General features: G+C 48.9%; 1 protein-coding gene across 1 annotated transcript in view; it reads right to left on the bottom strand.

The window, feature by feature from the left end:
• Positions 1 to 15,208: 15,208 nt before the first annotated feature.
• Positions 15,209 to 26,410, bottom strand: part of LGR6 (leucine rich repeat containing G protein-coupled receptor 6) — a 148,202-nt gene continuing 137,000 nt past the window's right edge. The window contains exons 16-18 of the mRNA XM_059831199.1: positions 23,994 to 24,154; positions 18,392 to 18,472; positions 15,209 to 16,446 (exon numbers count right to left, since the gene is read on the bottom strand). Coding sequence (XP_059687182.1) covers positions 15,209 to 16,446; positions 18,392 to 18,472; positions 23,994 to 24,154 — 1,480 coding nt within the window. The remainder of the gene's footprint in view (positions 16,447 to 18,391; positions 18,473 to 23,993; positions 24,155 to 26,410) is intronic.

The raw sequence follows: 26,410 nt of genomic DNA, 5'->3' as shown, positions 1-26,410 counted from the left end.
GTAATAATGCAAGGGGGCTGTTGATGTGCTTGGCGTGATGTGTTTGTTGGGGTGAGAAATGGATAGGAGGCCTTTTATGCAGGAAAGATTGTTGCCATAATGTGCTTTAAAGTTTTATGGAGCTATGTTTCTATATGCCATAATTCATGTCCCTGAAGTTCTGGTAAAATAAGAGATCATGCTGAAGAGGAAAAATGAACTCACCAGAAAATGAAAGTTCTCCAATATTCTGGACTGCCAGAAACGTAATGTAATTTATTTTCTTTTTTTTGAAGTCCTCAAGGTACATGACATGTAAGTGTGCACCCAGAGACCCCACAAAGCTTTCCCAGACAGGTTGAACATGCCTGTCCTTAATGGCTGTCTTGCTTGTGGGGTTGGCCTGCAGGTCTAAACCTTTCCTGTCTGATGCAAGGTAGTGAGAAAAGCTGTAGGAGGCTCAGACTCCTTCCGGAAAGGTTATTGTCACCTTGAAAGTTACCTGTGCTCATGGGTATCACTGTGGCCCTAAGCTTTGAAGTGTTCCATAAAAGATGGCAGTGTGATCTGGGAAGGATCATGCAATATGCTTTGCACTCATATCAGCTGTGCTGGACACAGGAAATATTCCTGCTGGTAGGATGGACTAGTTGATAGGACTCGACTAGCAGTGGACCCGTGGTGTAATTTGAGGGTTTTCTGTTTGGGGAGAGGCAGAACCATACTGGAGAGGACAGAGAGTAGTGGCACCAAGCTTGCTGGGAAGAGTGTGTGCACCCAGCAGGAACTACCTGCGTGCCTTGAGTTAGCTGAGGTCCAATTCTTTTTTTTTTCCCTTTCAAAACTAGAGACTCTCCAGCCCGCGCTGAAATGGCCCAGACTCAATAAGTCTGGTGAGATGAATCTCCTACAGCTCAGCAGCCATTATTTTTCCCTGTTTCTGACTGAGCTCTAACCACTGGTAGGATCTAATCTATTTTTTTTTTTCCCTTCACTGGAGCAAAAATGTCATGTGAAAAAGGGCATTTTCAGCTTGGAAGGATTTGTTTCTGGAAGGTGAATTGCATCTCACCCTATGGTATGCACATGGTGAGACAGCTGTAATTTCTGCCTTCCTTTTAAGCATGTGGGAGGCATTAAGAGGTGATGGTTGGTTCCCTGGACACAGTGTTTGGAACACAGACCGTCAGTATAGCATGAAGAGCTTTGTATGCTGATTTTTTGCCTCTTTTTCACTTGGTTGATACAATTCATTTCACAATAAGCTTCCCAAGTCTTTGTTAATAGCAGTCATTAAGGACTGCTGTGAAGGAAGAAAAGGGACTTTGAGGATCACAGAATCACAGAATCACTAAGGTTGGAAAAGACCTGTAAGATCATCAAGCCCAACCATCAACTAACACCACCATGCCCATTAAACCATGTCGCACAATGCCTCGTCCACACGTTCCTTGAACACCTCCAGGGATGGTGACTCCACCACCTCCCTGGGCAGCTTATTCCAGTGTTTCACCACTCTCTCAGTAAAGAAATTTTTCCTAATATCCAGTCTAAACCTCCCCTGGTGCAACTTGAGGCCATTTCCTCTTGTCCTGTCGCTAGTCACTTGGGAGACGAGACCAGCACCCACCTCACCACAAACCCCTTTCAGGCAGTTGTAGAGAGCGATGAGGTCTCCCCTCAGCCTCCTCTTCTCCAGACTGAACACCCCCAGCTCCCTCAGCCGCTCCTCATCAGACTTGTGCTCCAGACCCCTCACCAGTTCCGTCGCCCTTCTCTGGACACACTCCAGCACCTGAATGTCCTTCTTGGAGTGAGGGGCCCAAAACTGAACACAGGATTTGAGGTGCGGCCTCACCAGCGCCAGGATGTATCTTTACACCTCATCACAGCTGAGACAATGGCATACCAGATATTTCAGGTGGAGGAAGCTGCTGCTAAGTGCTGGCAAAAAGATGTCTGATGATGTGAAATCTCAGAAGCCAACTGCAGGCATTTGGGGGAAGTAAGTCAGAGGCTTTAGTTAACTTAGAGATGGAAATACCTCCTGCCAGAGCTGCTATGTAGAGGGAGGTAAGATTCTGTGAGTAACCTGGGGACAGGATTTAGCATCCGTTACTTGTGATCTGGAACACAGACCTCACAAGTTCTGCTTCTCAAACACCTCTTCCTATGAGGTCCCTCTCCAGACTTCCGTGGCTTTGCTCTCTGTCCCCCTTTCCTGATATTGATTGCTAAAGATATCTGTAGGCTGTCTGCAGGTAAGGGAGATGAGGAGATACTGAAGAGCCAACTGTCTGTGCAGTTCAACTTTTCTGATGCAAAATCTTTCTGCTGTTTATTGCTCATGTGGGAGTATGAAGAAAGCAGTGGTGCAGGATGTATCAATGTCTGACTGTGGCTTCTTGCCTTTGTGTTTTGCTGTTCTTTGAAGACTGGGGTTTTCAGATAAACCTGAGGGAGAAGGGTGTCTCCAAAAATCCTAACCTCAGTGTAGTGGCTCAGTGGAAGTCTGGAGGACAGATGAGGGCTCCTGCTGTCCATTGTGTGATGCGAGTAAAAGCCAAAGGACCATCGCTCTGCTTCAGCCACGGGAACAGTCAGCGCTGCAAGTGATGGGACCAACTCAGCCTCTGTTTGACGGGCACGTGCTCCCCTGGGAATTGCAGGTTCTCTTCACATTGGCCAAGATGCAGCCTTGTCAGCATTTCCCCATCATCGCTAATGCCCTCTGCAAAAGATGCAGGGCCTCAGCCTGTCTGCCCTTATGGCACGGATGTCCTCAGCCTGTTCCACTAATGCTTCTGTCTCAGACAGGCTCTGGCAGGACAGACCTCACAGTCAGATCAAGACCCTTGTCCCCTGCAAGCCTCGGGGGTTCTGGGATGTTCCTTACTCACCAGCATTTGTCAAAAGAGAGTATTGGACTCTTCAAAGCTTTGCTCACTTAACTTACACCTGGCAGCTTCAGACCTGCAGCACAGTTTTATTTCTGTCTTCTTATAATTTATTTTATTTTGCATGAGGTGATGAAGATGTGTATGTAGCAGGAATTGGTTAACAGAAACAAGATTGAGATGAAACAGGAGGAGAAGGAGTGGTGCAGTGAAGTGGAGATAGAGAGATGGGGGTGGGTGAAGGATTTGAACAACCAGCCAGTCTCCACAAGGCAGAGAAGGGCCAGCCAAGCCATAGAAACTGGACTGGAAACTGCTTTGCCTTCTTGTCTTTTTTCCCTTTGCCCTTAATGTAACTGAACATGTGTGTGTCTAGGGTGAAATTCACTTCACTATGTTCCTCAAATGTCTTCAATGTGGTGGCAAAAGGAAACGTGAAGCTCTGGCTATGTAACTTTTCCAAACCAGAAGTTTAATAAAAAATAGAGAGAGGAAAAATAAGGATCTAAATGTGAGAGTGGGAGAAGAAGGAAGAGAAGATGTGGACTGGAGGAGGTAGGAGAGGAAAATAATCCAGTTATTTTAATTGATTGATTCAATTGGCAAAAAATGCAGAAGAAAAGCAAAAAATGCAGAAGAAAAACAAAAAATTAAAAGCATAAAAGGCTGTTTTCCTGAGGGCTTGAAGCTAAAACAACTGCAGATTTTTTGGTGCAATTGTTTTTCTGTTTGTTAACTGGCTCAGTTATTGTGGGGCAGCAAAGCAAAGGAGAGGAAAAGCCTGGCTGTGAAGCACTGTGTAAGAGCAAGAACTCCTTTTGGGCACCCCTTCAACCTCAATGGTAAATTTGGACCCAACTTCTCATCTGCTTTTTCCTTGAGGATTAGGGTCACTTTAGCTGTGTTGCTGAAGGCTGTAGTTTCCCGAACAGTTGATGTTAGGAAAAGTTAGCATTGCCACCAAAACAACTCATCTGGCTCCATCCTCCTCTCTTCCCCTGGTTCAGGAAATCATCCATAATGAAACTAGCTTTTTTTGTTGTTGTTGTTGTTCAGAATTATCCTCAAACAGTTCCTAGGTGGTGTGCAGCAGCTGCTGAATTTTATCCCTAAAAAACTGGCAGCAAGTCAGGATCAGTTCTTTGCACACACCGTGGCGTAAACATGGATGTACGATGATGTTTTTGAGAGGAGGAGCTAGTTTTTGCCCCTACTCACAAAGTTCCTGGCCCGTTGCTCTCTCCTACATCTTGGCTGGGAAAGTTAGAGTAATAAGTTTTAAAAAGTTTGGTTGGATGTATGCAAACAACGTGCCCCGCCATGTTTCTGGTCAAGTGTTATGTTAGGACGAGACCAACTGTGCATCTCCCCCTGCTTCCCTCCCGTCCCTCTGCAGTGTGATAGGAAAACTTGGACATGCAGGCTGGGAGCGTGCTGTGGTGCGTAAGGATGTCCCTGAGCTGGACAATGGGGGAATCAGAACCATGGGTTGTGTCCTACAGGCTAGAAGTTTTCTTTGTCTCTAAGGCTATCCCAGGCTGCTGGATAAGGAAGGGAGACAATACCTCAAAGAATCCAGTCTCTCCCCAAGCAAAGAAAATGCTGTCATCAGGAAGAAGGGAAAATGCGTGTTTAGTTTGTAGATGGCTTTGCTGTCAACTTGATTTAGACTTCAGGAAAATCAGCTAATCAGTTTAAAGAAATAGATCTTATAATGTTTACATGTGGTGCTGACTGGTTGGCCATTCCCCTCTGGTTATAGGTTGTTGTCTTTGATGCGGTGTTAGCCATTACCTTCAAACACAATGCTTTATTCCTTGTGAAGAATGCATCTTCCATGTCCCCTGGTGGGTCTTGCTTTTTATTTTATATTCTATTTCATTTCAGAACACTTTGAATAAGAATAAATAAAAAATGGATTCTGATTGTCCTGATTGTCGCAGTCCATCTGTGATGACAGTCATAAATGAATGACCAGTTGCTTAACACTGTCAAAGGAAGTACTTTGGCAGCCCGGCATTTCTGCCCTTTTATTTTTGGGTGATGGAAACTGCAATAAGTAACAAAAGAGCACGTTTGATGTTTTATGGGGAAAGCACATCCCATTATTCTCCATGTTTTGGACACCAATATGCCTGTCTAGAGCATCCCTTGTTTCCCTTCTTGGAGTTAGGACATTATACAATATTAGCTGTAGTTCAATGTAGGTAACATTCACTGCACGATATACATGAAGAGCACTGCAGCGTCCCAGCCTTTGTCCAGCCATTGCCACACCGTGCAATCAATAAAAAAGTTGTAAATACAAAGATTATTTCAGCATGTTGAGCAAATTTCTTAATTGCTTGCTATTAAGTCCCAGAAGAGCCTAGAATGAGACTTCTTGGCATAGCCTGGACTCCTTTTAGTGTTCTCACAGCAGAACTGGCACCTTTCAGCTGTTAGCTGAAGCTTTACATGTTCCTCAGCTTGTCTCGTGCTTCTCCATAAGCATCAGATCTGACTTTGGACACTGAGTGCAAAAGTATCTATGGCTCTTTTGTGTTTCAAAGGAAAAAAAAAGGATGAGGACTATGGACAAAATGATACCAGGTGAATCAGGACAGGATGCTGTAATTTAAAATAAGCCGTTCTATTGCTGTTTCTTACAGATTCCTAACATTGAAGTTCCACCAGTATAGCTCCTTTTACGTATTAATGTGTACTTATAAATGAGATTGCCATCATTGGATTTTGATACTTCACAGTGCTGAGATACCAGTCATGGCAAGTGGAACTGTGCTTGTTCAGCTGCTGTGGATGCCAGAAAAAGACCAACATTTTGGCAAAAGAAAGACACATGCCATGGGTTGACTAGGGAGGTGAGAACCACAGCTCTGGAAAGATAAGAGAGATAAGATTGCCATGCTAATCCAGTTCTGTGTCCTCTCTCTAACAGACAGTGTTGGATGCTGTAGAGAAATCCCTAATCTGCTTCGTTCTGTGCTGAGAAGGCTTGGTTACTGCTCTGCACTAAGGCTGTGAATAAGCTCAGCTCTACACACTGCAGCAGAGAATAATTTTCTTCCTTTCTCAGGATGATGCACGAGGCAGTTTAGAATGGGAGTTGCAGGACTTTGGGGTGAGGTAAGGTGTTTTTGTATAGAAATAAGTGAATAATGTGCACATATTATGGTTACTGGATATTTGTGTGTATTCATGCATGCACGTCTGAAATCAAATATGTATACAATAGCATTTACAGAGTATAGAAAGACAGAGCAGCCCATGTAGAGTCTTTTCTTGACCATGCATAGACTTATGTAGGAAGAGCAACTGTGTCACGCATCAGTACAAGCTGGAGGCTGACTGGCTGGGAAGCAGCTCTGCAGGGAAGGACCTGGAGGTCTGGGTGGACAACAAGTTGACCATGAACCAGCAATGCACCCTTGTGGCAAGGAATGCCTCTAGCGTCCTGGGCTGCATTTGGAAGAGCCTTGCCGGCAGTTGGAGGGAGGTGATCCTTCCCCTCTACTCAGCACTGGTGAGGCCACATCTGGTGTATTGTGTCCATTTCTGGACTCCCCAGTACAAGAAAGGCATGAACTTACTGGAGAGAGTCCAGCGAAGGGCCACAGATATTATTAAAGTCCTGGAGCATCTCTTATATGAAAAGAAGCTCAGGGGGCTGGGATGTTTATCCTGGAGAAAAGAAGGCTAAGTGGAATCTTGTCAAGGTGTATAAATACCTGATGGGAGGGAATGAAGAAGAGAGAGTCAGATTCTTCTCAGTGGTGCCCAGTGACAGGACAAGAGGCGATGGGCACAGTCTGAACCACAGAAAATTCCATCTGAACATAAAAATCCATTTTTATGGTGAGGGTGGTCAAACACTGGAATAGGTTGTCCAAAGGGATTGTTGAGTCTTTATCCATGGGGTTATTAAAACTCTGACTGGACGCAGTCCTGGGCAACCTGCTGTAGCTGACCCTGCTTGAATAGGCAGGTTGGACTAGGTGATCTTGAGAAGTCCCTTCCAACTTCAGTGATTCCGATTCTGTGATTTTGTGATTATTCTTGATGTAGATTTGGAATAGCATAGAATTATTCTTAAGAATAAGTGATAAGAATGATATAAATACTGTATCTTTAAAAGCAGACTATGCCTGATAGGTTCTTACCCACCACTAGAACAACTAATATAAAAAAGTATGATATTTAATAGTGATATTGTCAATATTTAGGAGAAGAAAAATGACAGGTAGTCTTTCAGCAGGTAGAAAAAGCTTATCTGGAGTATAAAGAGGGAGAGGAGATATGGTTTAGAAGTACTTGCCAAGAAAGACAAATTCATACAAAATCCTCTAGGTGGGTTTGAATACAGATACCCTCTTTTCGTGGGATGCAATGGAGAAGTGTAAAACATGCTAATTAATCTCACTCAGACAGATTTACTATCACAGATAGTTCATGGCACTGGAAGCTGAGAAAGGAAAACAAAAATGTTCCCCTAGGTTGCAGTTCAGCACAGCATACAGTCTTGGCTCTTGCTGGGCCAGTCAAGAGATCTATGCTTTGCTCTTCCCTTCAGGCTGTTCGAGGAAGCTGTTCATCCCTTCAGGAGGGAACGAGACATCATCTGCTGCTTCTGAGTAATACTTGCCCCAGGTAGCTAATGCAATGCTCTCTCTGCACCCTTGTTGTGCCTGAGAACCAGATGAAGGCTGAGAGGTGGGACCTCTCAGAGATGCACTTACTCCTAAGTCCCATCAAGTGACCAGCATTTCAAGAGCATTTCAAGACCTCTGTGACTCTGGCATAGGAAAGCTGGCTAGTCCATGTGCAGGGACAGACTACTTGCTCCGTGTCCCGAGTGTGGATGCAGCAGGAGCTGCATCCACCTGCATCGAGTATTTAAAGGGCAGAGTGCCCTAGCTGGAGAAGCTCTGGTATTAGGGTGCTGTCTGCATTCTTACCTACAGACCTACTGTCTTGTGTGGACAAAAGGAACCTCAATCCCAAGTGGGAACTGCTGCTTGATTCCCTGTGCAGATGCAGAAAGGGCATATCCCAGTGGATATCAGGGAGAGAAAAGAGCCAGTTGCAGCATTCCCCAGCTCCCTCCATCATTCACTCCACATTGAGGCCTTAATAGCAGTCATACAAATCCTAGATGTTTGTTTCCAATCATAAGTAAATATCCAAGTGCTTCAGAAAACATGTCTTTCTGCATCTTTAAGCACCTGTGCATTGTTATTATCTGTCCTCTGGCATCCCTTTAGGGTAGGTGATAGTGACCACTACTTAACGAGCCTCTGCCCCAGCCAAGCCTTAATTCTTAAGCCTTGTGGGTCTCAGGGGAGGTGCCACAGAAGAGGTCAAGATGTTTGATTCAGTTTATGACTGGCCGGTATTTGAGTGGGATTCTTCTTCCTCACTAATTTCAAGGAAGTTACTCCAGTTTTGAGGCATTCAGGAAGCTGGAGCTTTTTTCTTTTTTTCAGGTTGGCTTTTCACATTGGGAACTCAGCTTTTCCTGTGATTTTTCCCAAGGGCCAGCTTGACAGTTGTTTGCACAATGATGTCCTAGATACATATGAAGAGAAGACAATGAGCAAGGATCTTGAGTTTGCTGGTATACCTTGAAACAGAGCTGGAGAGATTTTGCACATGCTTCGCTTTTATCCAAGGTTTAAGAAATGTCCTAGCAGAATACTTCCCAGACTATTTCTGCTTCCCAGCAGAATACTTCTCAGCGTAGTAGTGGGAGAGTGTACTGGCCAGAGGAATCAGAACAAACTGTTAACTCTTCAACCCTTGCAAGCCTGCCTCCTCTGCTCCATGTTCCTGCCTACCACCTTTCAAAGTGGTGCCTCTCCCTCCTGGGTATGGGAAGCATACAGCTGGAAGCAAGGTAGATTTCAGACAGATCTGTGGCTTTGACTGCATTCCTGGGAATACCCAGTTACCAGACTCATGCCTGAAGGCTCTAAGTGCGTAGGACAGCCAGCTCTCCACTGCATGAAAGCAGTGTGGCCTTTACCCAGCAGCGGAGGAGTGAAGTGTGCTATGCCATTTTCTTGGCAGCACAGGATGCCACGAGGTGGTTGCTCCATGCTCTGCCCTGGCTTCCTGCTCCATTTGGGGTCAAACCCAGTGTCTCTTGTAGATGAGAGTCCTCCGTGAGGTCATCCATCAGATCTCACCTTTTTCTGTGCCAGTCAGCCCATCTTTGACTGCTCCATCCCAAAACTCTGTCACAGACCATAGAATGCAGCAGATACAAGGGAAACCTACACCACGGTCAGTGGAGATTGAAGATCATGATGTCTTTCACTTTGAGAACAACAGCCAATATGTTTGGTCATCTTGATGCTCCTGCTCTGGACTGTCTGTGCATACGCCAGCCAGCATCCCCTTCCGGGGGTCTGAGATGGAAGGAAGAGGTGTGTGGGGATTCAGGGCTGGGAGCACAGTGTCTGTACAGAGAAATGTTGGGTCTGGGTGGCAGGGGAAAGATCCCAGTAGGAATTCCAGCTAATAAAATATTCACAGACAAAAAGTTGAGGTGAAATGCCTTGGTTTTGCTTCCAGGAGCTCAAACCAGCAAACTTTGTGTGAATGAGATAGCCTGGAAGTTCCCAATCAGGTCTTGGACAGTAATGGTTCTTGGGGCCTGTTTGGAAGAGATTGTCTGAAAATGTGAATATGGTTTTGTGTCACTGGAGACTAGGGAAAAGGCATTAACCCTTTGGTAGCTCAGGGTATAACCTGAAACTGCTGAGGTCAGCTGCCAGACCTGACGTGTGGTCTATTTCTGCCTCGAAGACAGAAATATGGGCTTGCATTCTTCAAAATATTTCTGTTTTCCTTTGGCCTCCGAGGAGGCTAGTACCAGATATTGCAATTCCATGCAGAGCTTGCTTCTCATCATTTACATTCCCGTGGCCACGGCGGTGCTGCCATCCCAGGCTTCCAGAAATCACAACGTTGGTGGAAAAAACAGTGAGATTGAAAAAAATAATACTGTAGGATGCTTGCTTCACTGGCTTTGTTTCAGAGCAGTTGCACATCTACTGCCGTGAGGGCTGGACAAATGAAAAATTGACATATGAGAGTGCCTACAAACTGTCTCTGCATTGTCCTGTTAGACAATGCTTCCGGGTCCCTCAGGGCCAAAATCCTCCCTGAAACATGCTGTCTCTCCCCTTCAGGGTGTCCTGACAGTGCCTTGCTGACATGCAGGGGAAACCTCAAAGGTGCCCAGCCCTGACAATGGCTTCCAGAGCAGCTCCGCATGTCATCCACTTACCCAGAGGACCTCTGCGTGGAATATGCCACATCAGCCAAAATGTAACCCACAAGGCAGTGTGGCCTTGTTCTCCTCCCTTTCCACGTGTCCCACCACTTCTGTGCCCTCTTACTCACTCAGGCTGTTGCAGGCGGTGCCTGCAAAGTGTGCCACCATCAGCTCCTGTAAACCTCTGGGGTGTCAGAGGGGACCCAGGACCACCAGCTGAGTGGGGATTGCCAACTCAGTCTGTCACACTGACAGAACTGTAGCCTTATTGTCTTGGGACTCACAGCCCAGCTCCACTTGTCCAACCATGAGGTGCAACTCACTGGCTGCTGTCTGGGGCTGTTTGGCAGCCAGACCTTTTCCAGCCAGGAGCAATTGTGCTACAGGGAGTTAGCCCAGACTGAAGCTTCTCTCTCACTCTCTTAGTTGCATACATCCTCTTCCAAAGGCTGGAATCCAGGGGAGCCCTGTCTTTAATGAAAAGAGCTCATGATGCCTCAAGGACCTCTGGTTGCTGCTGGGAGGCCCATGCTAACATTTGGTGGTCTCGAAGAGGATCATCTGAAGGGAGGTATCCAGACAGTGTGGTATCTCACTGCCAAAGCTTAGTCCAGGAGGCAGGAGAGCAGCCTCATGAGTTCTTGCTGGTGCAGGATGGGGAGCAAGAACTTCCCTCTGTTCTGGCCTTGCTGAAGTAATTTCACACCTCTGTTGGTTGACCAGCAGTGGTTTACATAGTCCAAGCTGACTCCTGATTGCCCATGGGACGGGGTAATCTAGGCTGGTTGTGTTGCCTGTGGAGCAGTAGGGTTGCCCTCAGCTACCTAATGACTGGCAGAGGGCTGAGCTGCCTGAAGGTGGTCAGCCTGGCACCAGTAACGGCCAAACCAGCTGCTAAGAAGGGAGATGGAGTGGTGTATGATTGCTTTTACTTTTGTTTTTGATAATTATTTAATTTAGTGTTTGGTAGGGTGGAAAGCCGTGTGTACACTGTTAGAGATGTGATGAAAGGCACTTTAATGAGCATTTGCCAGAGCATTCATGCTCTGGATTTATGGCCTGCAATAGCAGAGGGAAGGATGCTGGTTTCTGTTTCCTGCACCTCTGCAGATCCATAAGCTCTCACTGTTTCTCAGGCACCTCTGTGGGCCAGGACAGAACATGATCTGTGTTTATGCTCCCTCCTTTCCTCTTGGTAATCTTGCCAGGACCACAGCTCAGAGAGGGCTTCAGGGTGCATTTGTTCTAAATGGGCTCTGAGGGACTCCTCATGGCCCTGGGGAAGCAAAGGGAACAGGTCTCATCCCTGCTCCTTGACAAGCTTGTACTCAGTTCAGCGAGGAGACAGGCCTCTACCATGAGGAACGGCTCTGAGCCTGATGAAAGCTGCCTCCACGGGGTAGAAAAGATGCTGCTGGCTGGTGCATCATGCAGGATCTGTACCCAGTAGCTTTGTTGTCTTTAGGGCAGACAGTTTCTGGGCTGCCATGAGATGGGCACTGGCTTTGAGGGGTGACTTTTACCAGAGCTTCCCTTGAGGCAGCCTACGGACCCTTGATGGGAAGAGGTTCCACACTGAACAGCAATGAAGTGCTGCTGTGCTTTGAAGCATATCTGTTTTCTGGGCTCAAAGCCCTTTGGGGTGGCCTGGTGCTCTCTCAGTCCCTCCTGTCTCAGAGGTGCCCTGCAGCCTTCCTTGGCATAGACAACGTCCCTCTCACAGGGGACACCCTCCAGGCATGTGCCCAAAGACACAAGTGAGGTAGAAGACAGGGTGAAGCAGGGATTATGGGTGAGCAGAGGGTGATGCTCAGGACATGCAGGGGAAACATCTACTGTGGATGCCCTGAGGGATGGAGCAAGGTGCTGTAGGGCTCCGCTGGTCTGCGCTGGGCTCTAGCACAGACAAGAACAGCAGAGCTGCTGACCATTGCTTCATCTGTGAGAGTGTGGGTGGGAAGTCCCACATCGACTACTAGGGATGTGCATGCTCTGGAGGGCTTTTACCCAGCCCCGCAGTGAAGTTTTCCACAGCTTTCCGGGGAAATGTTATTTCTCTTCTGAAGGACAGTGGCTGTGCCTGCACCAATCCTGTCATTATCTCAGGCTCTTCCTGGGTTGGGCACTCTCAGATGCTCTTCATCCTCTTCAGCCAGCTCCAGAGGTGATGAGCATGAGCCCTGGAAAGCTGGCTGTGCCAGGCTTCTACCAGTCTTGAACTCAGACTCAGCTGTTCATCCGTGTTCAGTACCAGGAAGGATATCTGTAATTCTGTTTGCTAGTTGGTGTACCCCGTGGTGGTCACCACCTGAGACACCTATGACAACATCACAGCAGGATGTGCCCAGCTAGGCTGAGGCTGTATAAGGGACAGGCAGGTTGGATGAGGGCTGTAATTCATGTAATCCCAAGAGGAAGCTGTTGGCTCTGCACCATGCCTCTCCAGCCATGGCAGCCTGTCCATGCACACTGATGTGTGTGTAGGAAGTGTGCATAACATCCATACGTTTTGGGAACCCTGTCTACCAGCTGGGACAACCGGGGACTCGATTTCTGCTGCACTGACCATGCAGCGTCCTGCTTTTGTTGTCCCAAGTACTGCTCAGCTCCTGCTACCATGATGTTGTGAGACTGTCCCCTGATGGCCCATTGCCCACGGAGAACTCGTGTGCCATCCACTGGGGACAGCTGCCTGTCAAGTGTTCATCTGGGTACCTTAATGCCTACTTGCCTGGCATGAACACTCCTGGCAGCAGTGCAGTGTAGGGGATTTCAGGCAAGCAAGTGTTGCAGTTAGTCTGTGACTTGTAATGATGCTCATTGTATCGATGTCAGTGGGGCTTATTTTGGGGTGTCTAATAATTAGGGATTTCCTTATGGAGTTCGGATACATGCTGGGGAATTTGAATTTATGCAGGGGCTGTATAATCCCACTTCTGAAGGAGCATTTTATCTCTGCAAATCAAATATGAGTCTTTCTTATTCACATGCACATGAGCAGCCCTAAGGAAACAGAACAAAATGGCTCAGTGTTTTTAATGAGCTAAGCATAAGAACTGATTTTGAGCATCTGTAGGATATCAGAAGTCTGGATCAGGATTCAAGTATTCAACACGGCTTACTTTTTCATAGTTCCCACCAGACTGCATAGCAGAGCTTTGGATTTTGTCACTAAATTTGGGGTTCCCATCCTCTTCTCTAATCTTTGGATCTCATTCCTCTGGTTTCCTGCTGATATCTCAAGTTTTTCTTCTCGAGATAAGACTACAGGGCTCATGTGAAGAGAAGGGAAGCAGAGCTAGGCGCTGGCTGGGAGTCTTTGTGTGTGAGACCCTATTACATGTTGTCCCTAAACTTTTATGCAGCAGACTCTGTCTTGCTCATGAACGCAGACACTAGATGCAGCCAAGCAGCAGATCAGGGGTGCAATCAGGTGGGTCTGGCCCACAGGGTCTGGAGCGTGACACTGGTGATGTAATTCTGCTGCATAAGGGCACGCAGTTTGGCTCTTCCCTCTGAAGAAGAGGGGTAGGGAGGATGGTGCCAGCTCATGTGGGCACAGTGCAATTTCTCAGTCCTCACTCAGGCAATACAGACAACATCCAAGCAGCAGCAGCCTGGTTTGGCTGAGAGGGGCAGCCAGCCAGCCACTGGATGAACCAACAAGGTGCTTTTCAAATGCAAGAGGACAGAAGCCAGCCACTGGTCAGCAATGGGGCTCATTTATTATCTCACAAGAATGAACGACTTACACAGCTGCAGTAATGTCAGCAGAACCAAAGCTTTGCCCAGGGCCTGAGCTCTGACCGCGGGCTCCCTGCTGCGTTGGGCAGCAGTGGGAGGGTTTGTGATAGAGGGGGTGGATTTGGGAGATCCCTGAGCTGCAGGGAGTGAATTTGAGACTGTTCCCAGTGGCCTGTGTCCTTCTGATGCCATGATCCCACAAGGCTGGTTTCTGTTCCCTCCTTCTACATGAGCTGCCCTTAAAATAGGGGAGGGCAAATGCAGCCCCCAAAATGGCTATTCTGCGAGGAGGCCATGTACCCAAGAACCAACAGCCTCTTCCAGGAGTGAGGTTTGGGGGCAGTGAGGGAGCCAGATCCCATTTCCAGTGCACCTGACCAGGAGCCAGACGGCTGTAGGCAGGAGTGCCCTGGGTGTGCTGCAGTGTGCGAGGGTGGAGGGAGCCCAGTGTTCCCTTGGGCGCCCTGGCCATGCGCTGCCGCATGACCTCAGGCAAAGCACGTACATCTCTTTGGGGAAGTGTTTGTATTTGACTGCCTTAGGGTTCAGAGACCCCTTGTTAGACACTGTGGGCCAGATTGAAAAAGGGGCTGAGCATCCCCAGCTCCTGGGATCATCTGAAAGTGGGGGTCCTGCCCAACCCATGAGGCTCCCAGTGGATGAAGCGGAGCCTCCCAAAATGGAGGCGGTCCAAACCTCAGGTACACACATGGGTATACTGCTTTTAACCCACTTCCTCTGCTCTTCCAGCTGATGGCGTGGGGGCAGACACAAGCCCATTTCCAGGGGTCTGTGGGACCTGCGGAGAACCCTGGAGGACAAGGCCTGAGGTCCCTATGGGTGGCCACGTCATTGCAGTTGGCCATTTGCATGTGTTTTTTCCACAGCACAATGGCTTTTGCTTGCTAAGATGTCTCTGCCTTGAGAAGACGTGCTTGGATTTGCTGCAGGATCCTCCCGGCTTGTGATGCTGTAGGACGATGAGGAGGAGGGTCTCCCTGACCCACCTCCTGAGCTGGTGGGGCTCTCTCCCAGGCAGTCCCTAGCAGGGGAAACACTCGCGCAGGGGTTTTATCTCCTCCCATGGCCAGCCCTGAGTATCTGGAGCTCAGTCAGAGCCCTTCCAGGTGAGTGGCAGCTGGCAGAGTGGTGCTGGTTGCCCAGGCAGATATGATGGGGGGTGAGGGTAGACGGGTTGTACTGGTGCTTTACATGGAGCAGCCTGCTGTCACCTTGCTGGCCACCCGGTGCTGGGGCTGGCCCTCAGTGTGTGGTGTGGGGCTGTTTGGCACGGCTACTCAGAGGAGGTTTATAAGTGAGACGTGTAGGGCGGTGTGGGCGGGGAGGGGAAGAAGGCTATCCGGAGGCTGCTGCTGGCTGTATCTCGACTTTCTGAAGCGATCAGCACCTCACTGTCATTGAGGCAGGGGCAATGCTCAGAGAAGCCCCTCTCCTTCCCCCTGGTGCCCACCCTTTGCTGGCAGGGAACAAGCGTCATGGAGGGGAAGCTGTAGCTGTCAAGGATGGGGTGCACTCCCAGGGAATCAGGTGTCTCGAATATGTGGTCGATGTCTGAGAAGCTCACCAGAGCCTGTGTGGAGTCATAGGAGCTTTTCTCCATGTCATCGACCCCGCAGGACTGGGCGTAGCTCCCCTTGTCCTGGCCCTTCTGCCTCAGCAGGCGGAGGTCATCTCTGAAGTGGGGGTTGAAGAGCAGGTAGAGCAAGGGGTTCAGGCAGGCGGGCAGGGGCAGGACCACAAGGAGGACGGATTTGATGACCTCTGGGGTGATGAGGAAGAGGTTGAGTGTGGAGGAGAAGGTGAGGAAGGCCACTGGGCAGTAGAGAAGGCAGTTGGTGAAGATCAGCCAGGCTACATGCTTGACCATGGCACAGTCCCAGACAGTGCTGAACTCCCCCTTCAGCAGGTTGCAGTAGAGTCGGATGTAGGTGCCCGTGACAGTCAGGAAGCAGAGCATGTTTGTCATCACCAAGGCCACAGTGAAGCCCAGGGTGGCGGGTTTCCCATCCGGGATGGGATATGGGAGGCAGAGAGGGGATGCTCCGTATTCCCCAATGGAGAACAGAGGCAGAACAGCAGCCACAGAGGACAGCAACAGGCAGCAAAAGACAGCAGCCTTGACCTTGCCTAAGGAGGGTGACTTTCCATAGCCCCGCACACAGGAGACTGAAATGCTGCACTGCATGGCAGCCAACGTCAGCAGAAAGATGGCAGCCTCGGAGGCAAACACCGACAGGAACCCCGTCACCCTGCAGCCTGCGCCCGTCTCCCATCTGGCACCATATTTTGCAAACTGGCCGTAGGTCAGGGCGTCAACGAGAGCCAGCATACTGCAGTAAATGCCGGTCAGCATGTTGGCTCCAGCTATGGAGCCGATGATGAACTTAACTGGAGAGAGGTAGCTGGGAGAGGCAAAGACAGCCAGAATGACCAGCCCGTTGCAGAGCACCGAGACCAGAACGATGACCCAGACTCCCAGGCGGATGATCCAGCTCTCAAACAAATGATCACAAGGCTTGAAGGGACCTGGAAGAAAACAAAACCCAAAGTTAAATCCACAATATACCGCTCTGCTCTAGTGGTGCTGCTTGGAGCAGCAGCCATGTCCCAGCCCTCTCCTGACCCCACCAGCCCCTTGTCTGTTGAATGCTGAGGTCTGGAAAGGAGCATACAACATTGTCTGCCCTCTTCTGCAGCAGGATGGCAGCAGTGCTGCCTCTCGGCTGCCCCGGCTCCCCTGTGCTCCTGTCCCCACACCGGGGTGCTTCTGGCATGCCGACTGGGACCTCCTCTCAGATCTTGTCCAGGGCAGAAACGAGGTGCAGGGAGAGGTCATATGCGAAATGTGAGAAATGGAAAACTTATCAAAGCTCCTAAAATGTAAAAAGGTCGGGGCCTGGCATTGCCACCCCCTGACCATATGCATGGTGAAACCTTTTTGCTCTCATGTCCCACCTGCCCTATGCTGTTCAGTGGGGCAGAGTCTGAGCTCCAGGTGGGCCTTCGTCCAAAGGAACTCATGACCATAATGCTCCACATTTCTGTGGGATGCCAGACCTAACACTTCCTGGTGTCAGCCTGGCATTTGGGCTACTCTGCCATTAGCTGCTCCTTCTGGGATCCTGCTGGGATCTTGGAGTTAGTGGTGTGGAGACGTGCAAGAGATGGCAGGATGCTGCATGCAGCTCTGACTTTGCCAACCTCTGCCCTTACACTCAAGACCTTGGCTAAGTGGTGTCTTATTGTTTCTGCATGAATGACCTCTGCACGGAGGGGATGGCCAAGATGAGATGAAGTGTTAGAGCAGGAGGGAGAGACAGCAGGCAGAGAGGAAGAGAGGGAGGGAGCTGTGGTGGCAGGGAAGAGAGAGAGGGGCCTGGGCAAGGACGACATGGGAGGATGTCAGGAGAAAGAATGGTGGAGGATGGACATGGGGAGAAGGGGGAGTGAGAAGGGAAGGTCATGGAGGGGTAAAAAGGGGACTGGTGGTGGATGCTGTTGGCCAAAGGAAAAAGAAGAGTGCAGGGAGAGACAGTGCAATGAGAGAGAGTTGCCTCTGGGAGGGATTCAGATGTTACAGTGAGGGGCTCAGAGCAGGAGCTCAGCAAAACCAGAAACAGGACAGGCCAAGTTTTAGGTGGTAGAGAGCAAAAGAAATCAGAAGAAACTGAGAAATCTTGTTCAGCTCAAAGGGGGTGGAGGTCTTTGGCTGGCTGTCCTCAGAGAGCCAGCACCTCTGTACCCAGGCAGCAGGGCATGCCCTCTGCTAAAATCTTGTTCCTTCTTGTCTCTTTTGCAGCAAACTCAGTAGGACAAGTGGTGAAAACTCCATCCCTGCCAGTGTCCCACAGCTGCCTGGATGGAGCCAGGCCTCTCCAGCCTGCAGCTGCGCTTGTGTAGGACACCACTGAGCTGTGAACAGGAACAGAATCAGAAGGCAGCTTCCTCCTGTCCCCGCCAGCCTGTGCCTGCTGGCATGTTTTTGATGGAAGTAAGGAGAAAGTGGCTGGGTGCAGTCCAGCACCTCCCTTCTCTCCCTTTCTCAGGAAACAGAGTAAAGTACCCCTGCAGTCTGCAGAGCTGCAAATATGATTGGGAGATCAAGGACAAGGTCTTGTCATGCAGTATTCTGGGCTGGCTGGGACAAAGCAAAGTCTAAGTCTTGCAAGGGAACAGGAACTTCTTGAGAGCCAGTGTCTGACTGCAGGCAGGTTGGTGGATAGAGGAGCTGGTGATACCTGGGACTCCTGGTCAGGGATATCATGACCTTGTCCTCTCCTCATTGGGGCGCAGCTACATGCAAGTGGGAGAAAGAAGCTCCTCACTTGTCCCCAGTTTAGCCAAAGCCCAACCATTCAGGCTTCTGATCTGCACGTCTGTGAGACACTGCAGGAAGGGTCGTGGGATCCTGGGGATTTAGAGAAGCTCAAAGGATCCCAGCTGTGTTCCAAAGGTTTCCCTGGCTGCTCACCAGGGCTTGGTGTGCACTGAATAGTGGGGTGCAGCTTTGAGTCCTCAAGGTCCAGCTGGAGGTCATCTGCATCTAGGTCATCTGGGGAGAAAACAAAGAGAAGCGATGCTCAAGAAGAACAAGCAGGGCCATCGGAGCTAGCTGGGGCAGAAGCTTTTCCCACTGCCTGTCCTCAACGCAGACCTCCCCAGCCAGTTCCCAGCCCACAAGTTCAAAGTAGCTGCTGGTGTCCAGTTTGTCCCCTGCAGTCACTGCTGTAGAGGAAGGTCTTGTAAATGTTGGTGGGTTGCAATGTGGCCAACCCCTCTGTTTTTAGGTTACTCCCAACATTTGAAGTGTAAGAGCCCCAGATCCCAGAGTTGTGTGACTGCAGATCCTGCCTCCCAGCATGCTTTATTAAAAATAAAGAAATACTCTAGCCTATGTGGTTACAGAAAACAAAGCCTTCAAATGCATCTTCTAAATGGAATCTTTCTGGGCAGGCCTTGTCCAGTGTTAGTTCATCAATAAGGACTTTGGAGCTTTGTTCAAAGAGAGGCGTTAGCCTCTACTTGCAGCACAAATTCTTCATCAGCAACCACCACCAAACGGCTCAGAAGCAAAAAGACAAGAGAACCCAGCATTTATTTCTTTATTTTATGTCCTATGATTTCTTGGGACTATGGTGCCTTGTTTTTAACCCTGGAGGTTCCCAGTCCTGGATTTGCTTAAAGGCAGACTGATTGTCCATGCCTGCAGACTTTGGATCCGTGGGGTTTATGCAACCAGACTGCACTGCCCTCAGAGCCCAGCGGGCTGGGCCAGCACCTCCATCACTCCAGCAGCTGCACCCTGAGCCAGGCTTGGGCTCTCTGAGGGTCAGGCAGAGTCTCCCTGGCTGAAGAAGAAGCTGCTGGAAGAGAAAGGGTATGAGACGTCAGCTGTGTTTTCAATGGCCTGTAGGTCTCGACAAGGAGAATGGCATCTTCTTAATCTAAGCCAAGACATGCTTTTCTGCTTTGTTCCATGTTCCTCTTCTCAAACTACCACTGATCCACAGCGCTGGGACACAGTGAGGACAGCTGCTGTCCCAGTGCACCATCCCCATTCATGGCACCAGCACAGCCTTCTGCTCCCAGGGGAGATCTCCAGAGGGTTTTCTGTGGGCAGGAGGGAGGGGAAAGGATGTGTTTTGTGCTTGCTGCAGCCTGATAGCCATGGAGCTGTATCTGTGGCTGTGGGATGAACTCTTCCTTGGATGATATGGATGGATGCTGGTGCCCAGGTGTGCAACTCAGACACTGGCCAGGAAGGCGAGTTTCCACAGTGCTGAAGACATGGCTAACCTAAGTGGGATTTAGTTGCCTTATCTGCCTAGAAATGGTGCCTCTCATGAGGTCTGCTCCCTGCCTGTGTTTGAAAATACGACCGGGATTATTTGATTAAAGAATGATGACAAATAACGTGCTATCTTTAGTGCCTCCTGACAAGCATTGTGGCTTTCTCAGCTTCAGTGACCTTTGGAAAAAAATGCCATTTTTAAAATCTGTCTGTATAAGAGTTGAAATATTACTGCTGCTTTGGAGTCTGGCAAGAAAACACTCACAGTGGGATGGAAAAATATTTCCTCCTTGTATTTTATAGTCTTATAAATCTCCAGTGTCTTTTCCATCCACAGTGCGGAGGCTGTGATGTGCAGTCACGATACTCAAATCAATGCAGAGACTTGCACTTTCTGTGCTCCCCTGCCACCCAACCCATGGTAGTGTTAAAGTGTAATCTGCCCCCAACCCTTTTCTCTTCAAAGGGCCAGAATGCAGAGGCATAGTTTGGTTAAGCATAGTTAAGCATAGTTTAAACATTTGCATGAGGTGAAGGCATTGATCTTTTGTTTTCCCTGGACTACTGAGCTAGATGTGAATTGCAAGGCAATCCTTGGCCAACACAGTGGGATTCAAAGCAGAAAATGTACCTCTCTCTGCTGGAAACCAGTACTTCTCCCAGACTGGGAACTGTAGAGAAAAAGAAAATGGCTGTTGTGTTCTAGCGAGGCAGACTGCATTGTTTTTGAAGTAGCCCTTATTTATTTGAATTTTGCTAAAGCAGTGCCACTTCCTGAGGCCTTATGGAAAAAAACCCACTTTGCTAGTAGTGCCCTTTCCATGGAAAAGGCTTCCTAGTTGGCTGTACAAACACCAAAGTGGATGGAAGAGGAGGAGAATTGCTGGAGAAGGGGTACAACAAAAAACACTGGGCTGGATGCTTCTTCCCCTTTTGTATTGTCTGCCTTAGCCAAGGCAGTCCCCATGCGGGTTTGCAGGTAATTCCTCACTCCCTCAGAGTTAGGGCATGGGTGGCTGCAAGGGGCCTGGGCAGGTGCTTTTTCGGGGACTTGAGTAGCCTTCTTGAATGACAGAAGCAGGAAAAGTGTAGCTCTCAGGACCCTCCAGGGTTTTCTGGATGGTTGCAAAAGTTAATTAGTCAGCTTTACAAGCTAATGGAGGTGCTGGACTGGGTAAAGCAGTGTCCTATTGTCAAGGATAACCATACAAGTGTGTTCTCTTCTCGCTTTCTATAGCTTTGTTCCATTATTGCAAACATATGCTTGTAAGTAAATACATCCCTTTCTATCCTCAAACCAGTGGTCCCCAAGGAGGGTGCTGGGACTGTGATGGAAGTGCCTCATGGCAATGGTAGTGCTTGCACTTCGCCTGTCCTCCTTCTGCAGCCAGTTTCGGGAGGGTGGCAGGAGCAAGCTGCCGGGGAGTGTTGGGTGGATGTCCTGTGTGACAAGCCCCGGAGCCATCTTTGGGCTGCTGCCCAGCCACATGGGACAAGCTTGGGGCAGGGGGTATCTGCTAAACACTGCCAATTATAATCCAAAGAGACATATCCCAAGCACCAAAAATTTTGGAAACAGGACCTTAAATATCTGTTGTGACAAGGTGACAGAGTGATGAGACATGCACTAACCACACTCCTTTGGGCCTCGGGTGGCTGTTGCTCGGATGTGAACGGACACACTTGGGTGGTGTCCGGGGGGTTCCAGGGCATCCGGGGCCCTGGGAGGCTGGAATAGAGCTGAGCCGGCCCTGGGGTCCATGGCACCACGTGCACTCTGTGGCTGGGTCAGACGGTCCCTTGGGCGTGGGGCTCGGCTGAGGGATGGGTGCTGGATGCGGGAGCGGGGCACGCTGTGGGAGGCAGCATTGGCTGGCTGCTGGAGCAGGGCTGTGCCACTGCAGAGCCGTTTCTCGCCCCTACACGGCTGCCTGGGACAAGCCGCCTTTCACCACCCAGCTGTGAGGTTCTACAGACTTACTTCTTTGTAAAGGGCTCCTCAGTCTCTTGCTGGAAGCACTATACAAGGCTGAGAGAACATGGCTATCTGGAAGTGTACCCCATCCCTCTCACAAGTTCTGCCACAGCATCCAAGTGCCCTGATGAGCCTGGCTGTACACTGCAGGGACCTGAGTTATTTTCTCTTAATGAGACCACTTTATCTCTTGCATGGAAGGAATGTTTGGGAGCTTTTTTCCTCTTTAATGAGGAAGTGTTACAAGATTCATGTAACACAGCCAAATATCATTGGTGGCCATCAGAAAGGAAGTATAGGAATAGAAATAAAACAACTATTAATTAAGTAAAATAGCAATATCACAAAACCCTCATCGTCAAGAGTAGAACATGCATTCCTGAATGGTAAGGAGAGTCGTCTGTGAAAGCTGTGCATAGTGAGGAAGGACATTCTTGTGCATTTCACGTTTGCACTTCTGTGGTTTGATATTTCAGACAAACCCAGTGCTTTAACATCTGAAAATGTGGGCCTTTATGAGCTGCTAATAGTCTCATCTGGCACATCTTAGAATCACTCAGCATTCCCCTCTGGTCCTAATATCTCATGAACACACATGTAATCCATGAGACTGAGACTGCCTTGGAGGCCTGGGAGCCTATGGGAGGTATTGGTCTGCTGACAGGACCAGGAAAGAGTATCCTTTGAGACATCAGATGTTTGGTGCCCAGCAGGGGCAGGTCTATAAGCAGTACTATGGTCCCTGGTCACAAACCAGATCTTTTCACAGATGCTGTAATTTGCTGGGCAAACACCCCAACTGTATGCACAAGGACTGTTAAAGTACGGGCTGCATTAATGATGGAAAAACTGACCCAGCTGAGAAGAAATTCCTGCAGCAATGACTGTAACATATGGCTCCTCTGTACTGTCTGCCCAGTGTAACCACCAAGTCTACCGTGCTTCCAGGAGCCACATCATGCTGGTAGGAATCACACTTGCTAGTCTCTGGCTGGACTTTTTATGTTGCTAAAGCTTATTCTTAGTCTGTGAAGGATTGGGGCAGGGCAGATAGCAGGAGCAGGGACGCAGGGCTCGTAACTCGCTCACTAGCTGTGTCATAAAGCATCTGGGTCATTCTGCCTCCCATCGCTGCTGTAACACAGGGAACCCGACTGTGCTGGGTCAATATCTGTCTCCAAATCTAGTCCTGCCTGCTTAGGATGCAGAAGGAGATTCTCCAGAGCCCCTGGTTATGGCTGGGTGCACAATGCTCCTGGGAGCAGGTGAGTCAAGTGCTCCTCAGGGACTCAGCACTCTCCCCATCTCCTACAGACACAGAGAACAATGTGGTTTTGCCTACAGGGTGTTTCAGACCTTAGAAGTGCATGTGGCCTCAGTATTTACACAAATATGTAAACAAATGCAGCATCCAAGCTGTGTCCTGAAATGCTATATCCACTCTCCAGCAGTTACAGAGGAAGCAAAGGAGCTCATGCTTTTCTTCACATTATTCTGAGATTCCCTTGGAAAGGGATCACACCAGCTTTCTGCTTGGAGCTGCTGTTGTGCTGTGAATCTGTGGGTGCAGGAGGTCTGCTGACCTTGTGCAACAGATTTTGTGGAGATCTATGCAGAATTGCATTTTGGAGCACAGAATAAATTGATTCTTGAACAGAAGGTGCAGCTCATTAACTTCTGCCCTGGATAGGTTAGCCCCCATGCTGAGCTCATCATATTCCCCAAACGTGTCCTTTTGTTCATACCTAACCCTGACCTTTGCTGTAGCATCAGGGTATATGTACAGGATTGTGGACATGGGTCTCTTTACCTCCAGCCAGCTGCATATTCCAGTCCTTTGAGTTCATTCTCTTATCATTCCGATTAATCCTAGGGTCCATTCTCTGCATGTTGTAGCAACAACGGCTGATGTCCTGCCAGAGGCTCTGTATTGCCCAGAAGCCTAATGACAAAGCCCAGAAGCTGTTCCGTATAACCTCAGCCACCTCACTCGGGTGGCTTGGGTAGCCTCCCTCTATAGTCAGCAAGGCCAAATTAGCATCCATGTCCATCCCGTTGAGGACTGCCAGATCCTTCTGTTAGATTGTGAAGGTTTGGATGCACCAGATCAGCTCTTTCTCCAATGCAGTGACACTAATTGAAGCCCGTTCACAGCAACTGGCCATCAGAGATGGAGGAGGATCAGTCTGCCTTCCCTGAGGCAGGTGGAACTCCATGGCTTCCAGTGGGACCACTCCTGCAAACGCATCCAAGCTCTGAGCATGGCCCTGCCCATGGATTGATCACCATTCAGCCCAGTTTACTTACAGTGATTATCAGCATGACCTGGAAACAATTCCATGGTCCTCTTGTGGGAATCCTCCTCCTCAGGGCTCATGTCTTCTGCCTCCCATTGGTTGGACATCTTGAAGAAGCTGCTGCAACTTCCATAGGCACAGCACTGGTAGGCGTAAGGTACCTCGAGGACTCTGCAAAGGGGGAAAGCAGAACCTTTAGGCACGTCACCTCCATGCTGACTCTCCATTGCTTTGCATTTTTTGCTTAATTTCCACATGTGACTGTCCTGGTTTTGGCTGGGATGGAGTTAATTTTCTTCCTAGTAGCTAATATAGTACTGTGTTTTGGATTTAGGATAAGAATAACGTTGATAACACACTGATGGTTTAGTTGTTGCTGAGTAGTGCTTACACTAAGTCAAGGACTTCTCAGCTTTTCACACTGTCCTGCCAGGTGCACAAGAAGCTGGGAGGGGACACGGCCAGGACAGCTGACCCAAACTGGCCAGAGGGATATTCTATACCATACGATGTCATGCTGAACAAAAATGGAGGGCCACGGCCACTGGTTGGGAACAGGCTGGGCATCGGTCAGCGGGTGGTGAGCAATTGCATTGTGCATCACTTGTTCTGTATATTCTTTTATAATTTTTTTTCTCCTTTTTTCCTGTCTTATTAAAACTGGTTTTATCTCAGCCCATGAGTTCTACTTTTTTTTTCTCCAATTCTCTCCCCCATCCCACTGTGAGGGTGGGGAGAGAGCAAGTGGCTGTGTGGTGCTTAATTGCCGGCTGGGGTTAAACCATGACAGTGACAAAAGCCAGTCTATCAGCTGATAGTTACACTGGATCAGGACTTTGCAATGGTGAAAAGACATGTAGGACAGTGTGACCCCAAGTCATCCCATGGTGTCTCTGCGCTGCCCCACTTTTGGTGTTTAAGACGCTGTCTATCAATAGGATGTCATCAAAACACCAGGTTTGGAAACTGCACTAAAGTTCCTGGATAATTCCTAAAAACCTTTCTGCAGTTCTCCCTAGACTGAATCAGCCTCTCTTTCCCATGCCCTCTGGCAATATGCCATGTACATGTGGAGTCTTTGTTTTTTACCCCAAGACCATTTTTTGCTGGGCATCCTTTCTTTTGTTCAAGGTGAGAAGCTTCCCGAGAGCTCGAGCAAGGGCAAGGTCCCCCTTGCTTGTTGCTGAAGGTCAGAGAGGCACCTTCAAACTCCAGTTCCATGAACGTAGCTCACCCCTACTAGCCTGGGCAGGGAAATCTCAGGTCCATCAAGTGTAACAATATGTCTGATTTCTGCTTGAAAGTAGAATTGTTAGTTGTTAATTATAACATGCATTACAAGGTTAATTAAACAGCAGCTGAACATCATTTGGATGAAATACCAGGCTATCTGTCAGCAGCTGCATTTTCTTCAAAGGCAGAAAACTCCTGCTTCTTTGCTGGAAGTCAGGAAGACTGCTGATGAAGGCAAAGGAACCTCAGGTTTTCCAGACAATTGAGGTCTTCTGACAAGATCAGTAAATATGGTGAAACTCTATATTCTAAAAATATGCTTTTGTTTTAAGTTCTCAAACATTTCTGGCTGAGCCCCGGGAGGCTATGGAAACTCTGTATACAAGCTTGCTTCCTGTTATAAGCTCCAAATTAAATCCTATTATTGAAAGGTGGTAGGGAGGTACAGATCCTCCCAGGATGGCTAAGAACTGTTCTCAGATGATTCCTCTGGACATATGCCCCAAGAATAAGACTACTTAATGGCAGTACCCCAAAATTTAGTAAATGTTAATGGGTCCATTGCCTGGCGTGGTTCAATGAATCACTCCTGCAGACTCAGTCTCTCTAGTACAAAGCCAAACAAGCTCCACAGATGTCAATAAAATTAGTTTAGAGGAGGAATGCCCTGGAGGTGCTGAACTTGAATCCGCTCTGCACAAGAGACTGCCATCTTGGTCATGGAAAGCCCTCCAGAAGCTTCTGGGATCCTCTGCCTTTTGGAAACCAGTCATGCAGCAGATCCCAGCTATGATGAGTCAAAAAAGTCAGAGGAGAAAGCCCTGCAGGCATCATGCTGAGGCAGACCGAAGTGACAGCTCCACACTTTTCATCAGACCTGAGCTATTAAGCCCAATGTTGGTGCAGTGGCCTGTGACCCCAGCAGTAGGTGTCTAAATTTGAGACGCTCCAGCCTTGGGAACCCATACTGCATGAGTGGGAGCACCAACTCATGTGTCCTTGGCTCCAAGGGAACTACCTGGGACACCCAAGCAAAAGACGGCTTCACCTCAGGAGAATTTGAGTCATCTGGACCATGGGCCCCTCAGCCTTGGGGCAGGTGCCGTGCTGGAGACCCACCACTGAGGGAGGGTCAGGAGACCTGGAGCCTGCAGTGCGACACTGCACTCTGAGCCTTTTGCAGCCTCGTCTTGC

Source organism: Gavia stellata, chromosome 30 (genome assembly GCF_030936135.1).
Source record: "Gavia stellata isolate bGavSte3 chromosome 30, bGavSte3.hap2, whole genome shotgun sequence".
Classification (NCBI taxonomy): domain Eukaryota; kingdom Metazoa; phylum Chordata; class Aves; order Gaviiformes; family Gaviidae; genus Gavia; species Gavia stellata.
Note: the sequence above shows the minus strand (reverse complement) of the source record. Positions and strands in the feature narration are given on the sequence as shown.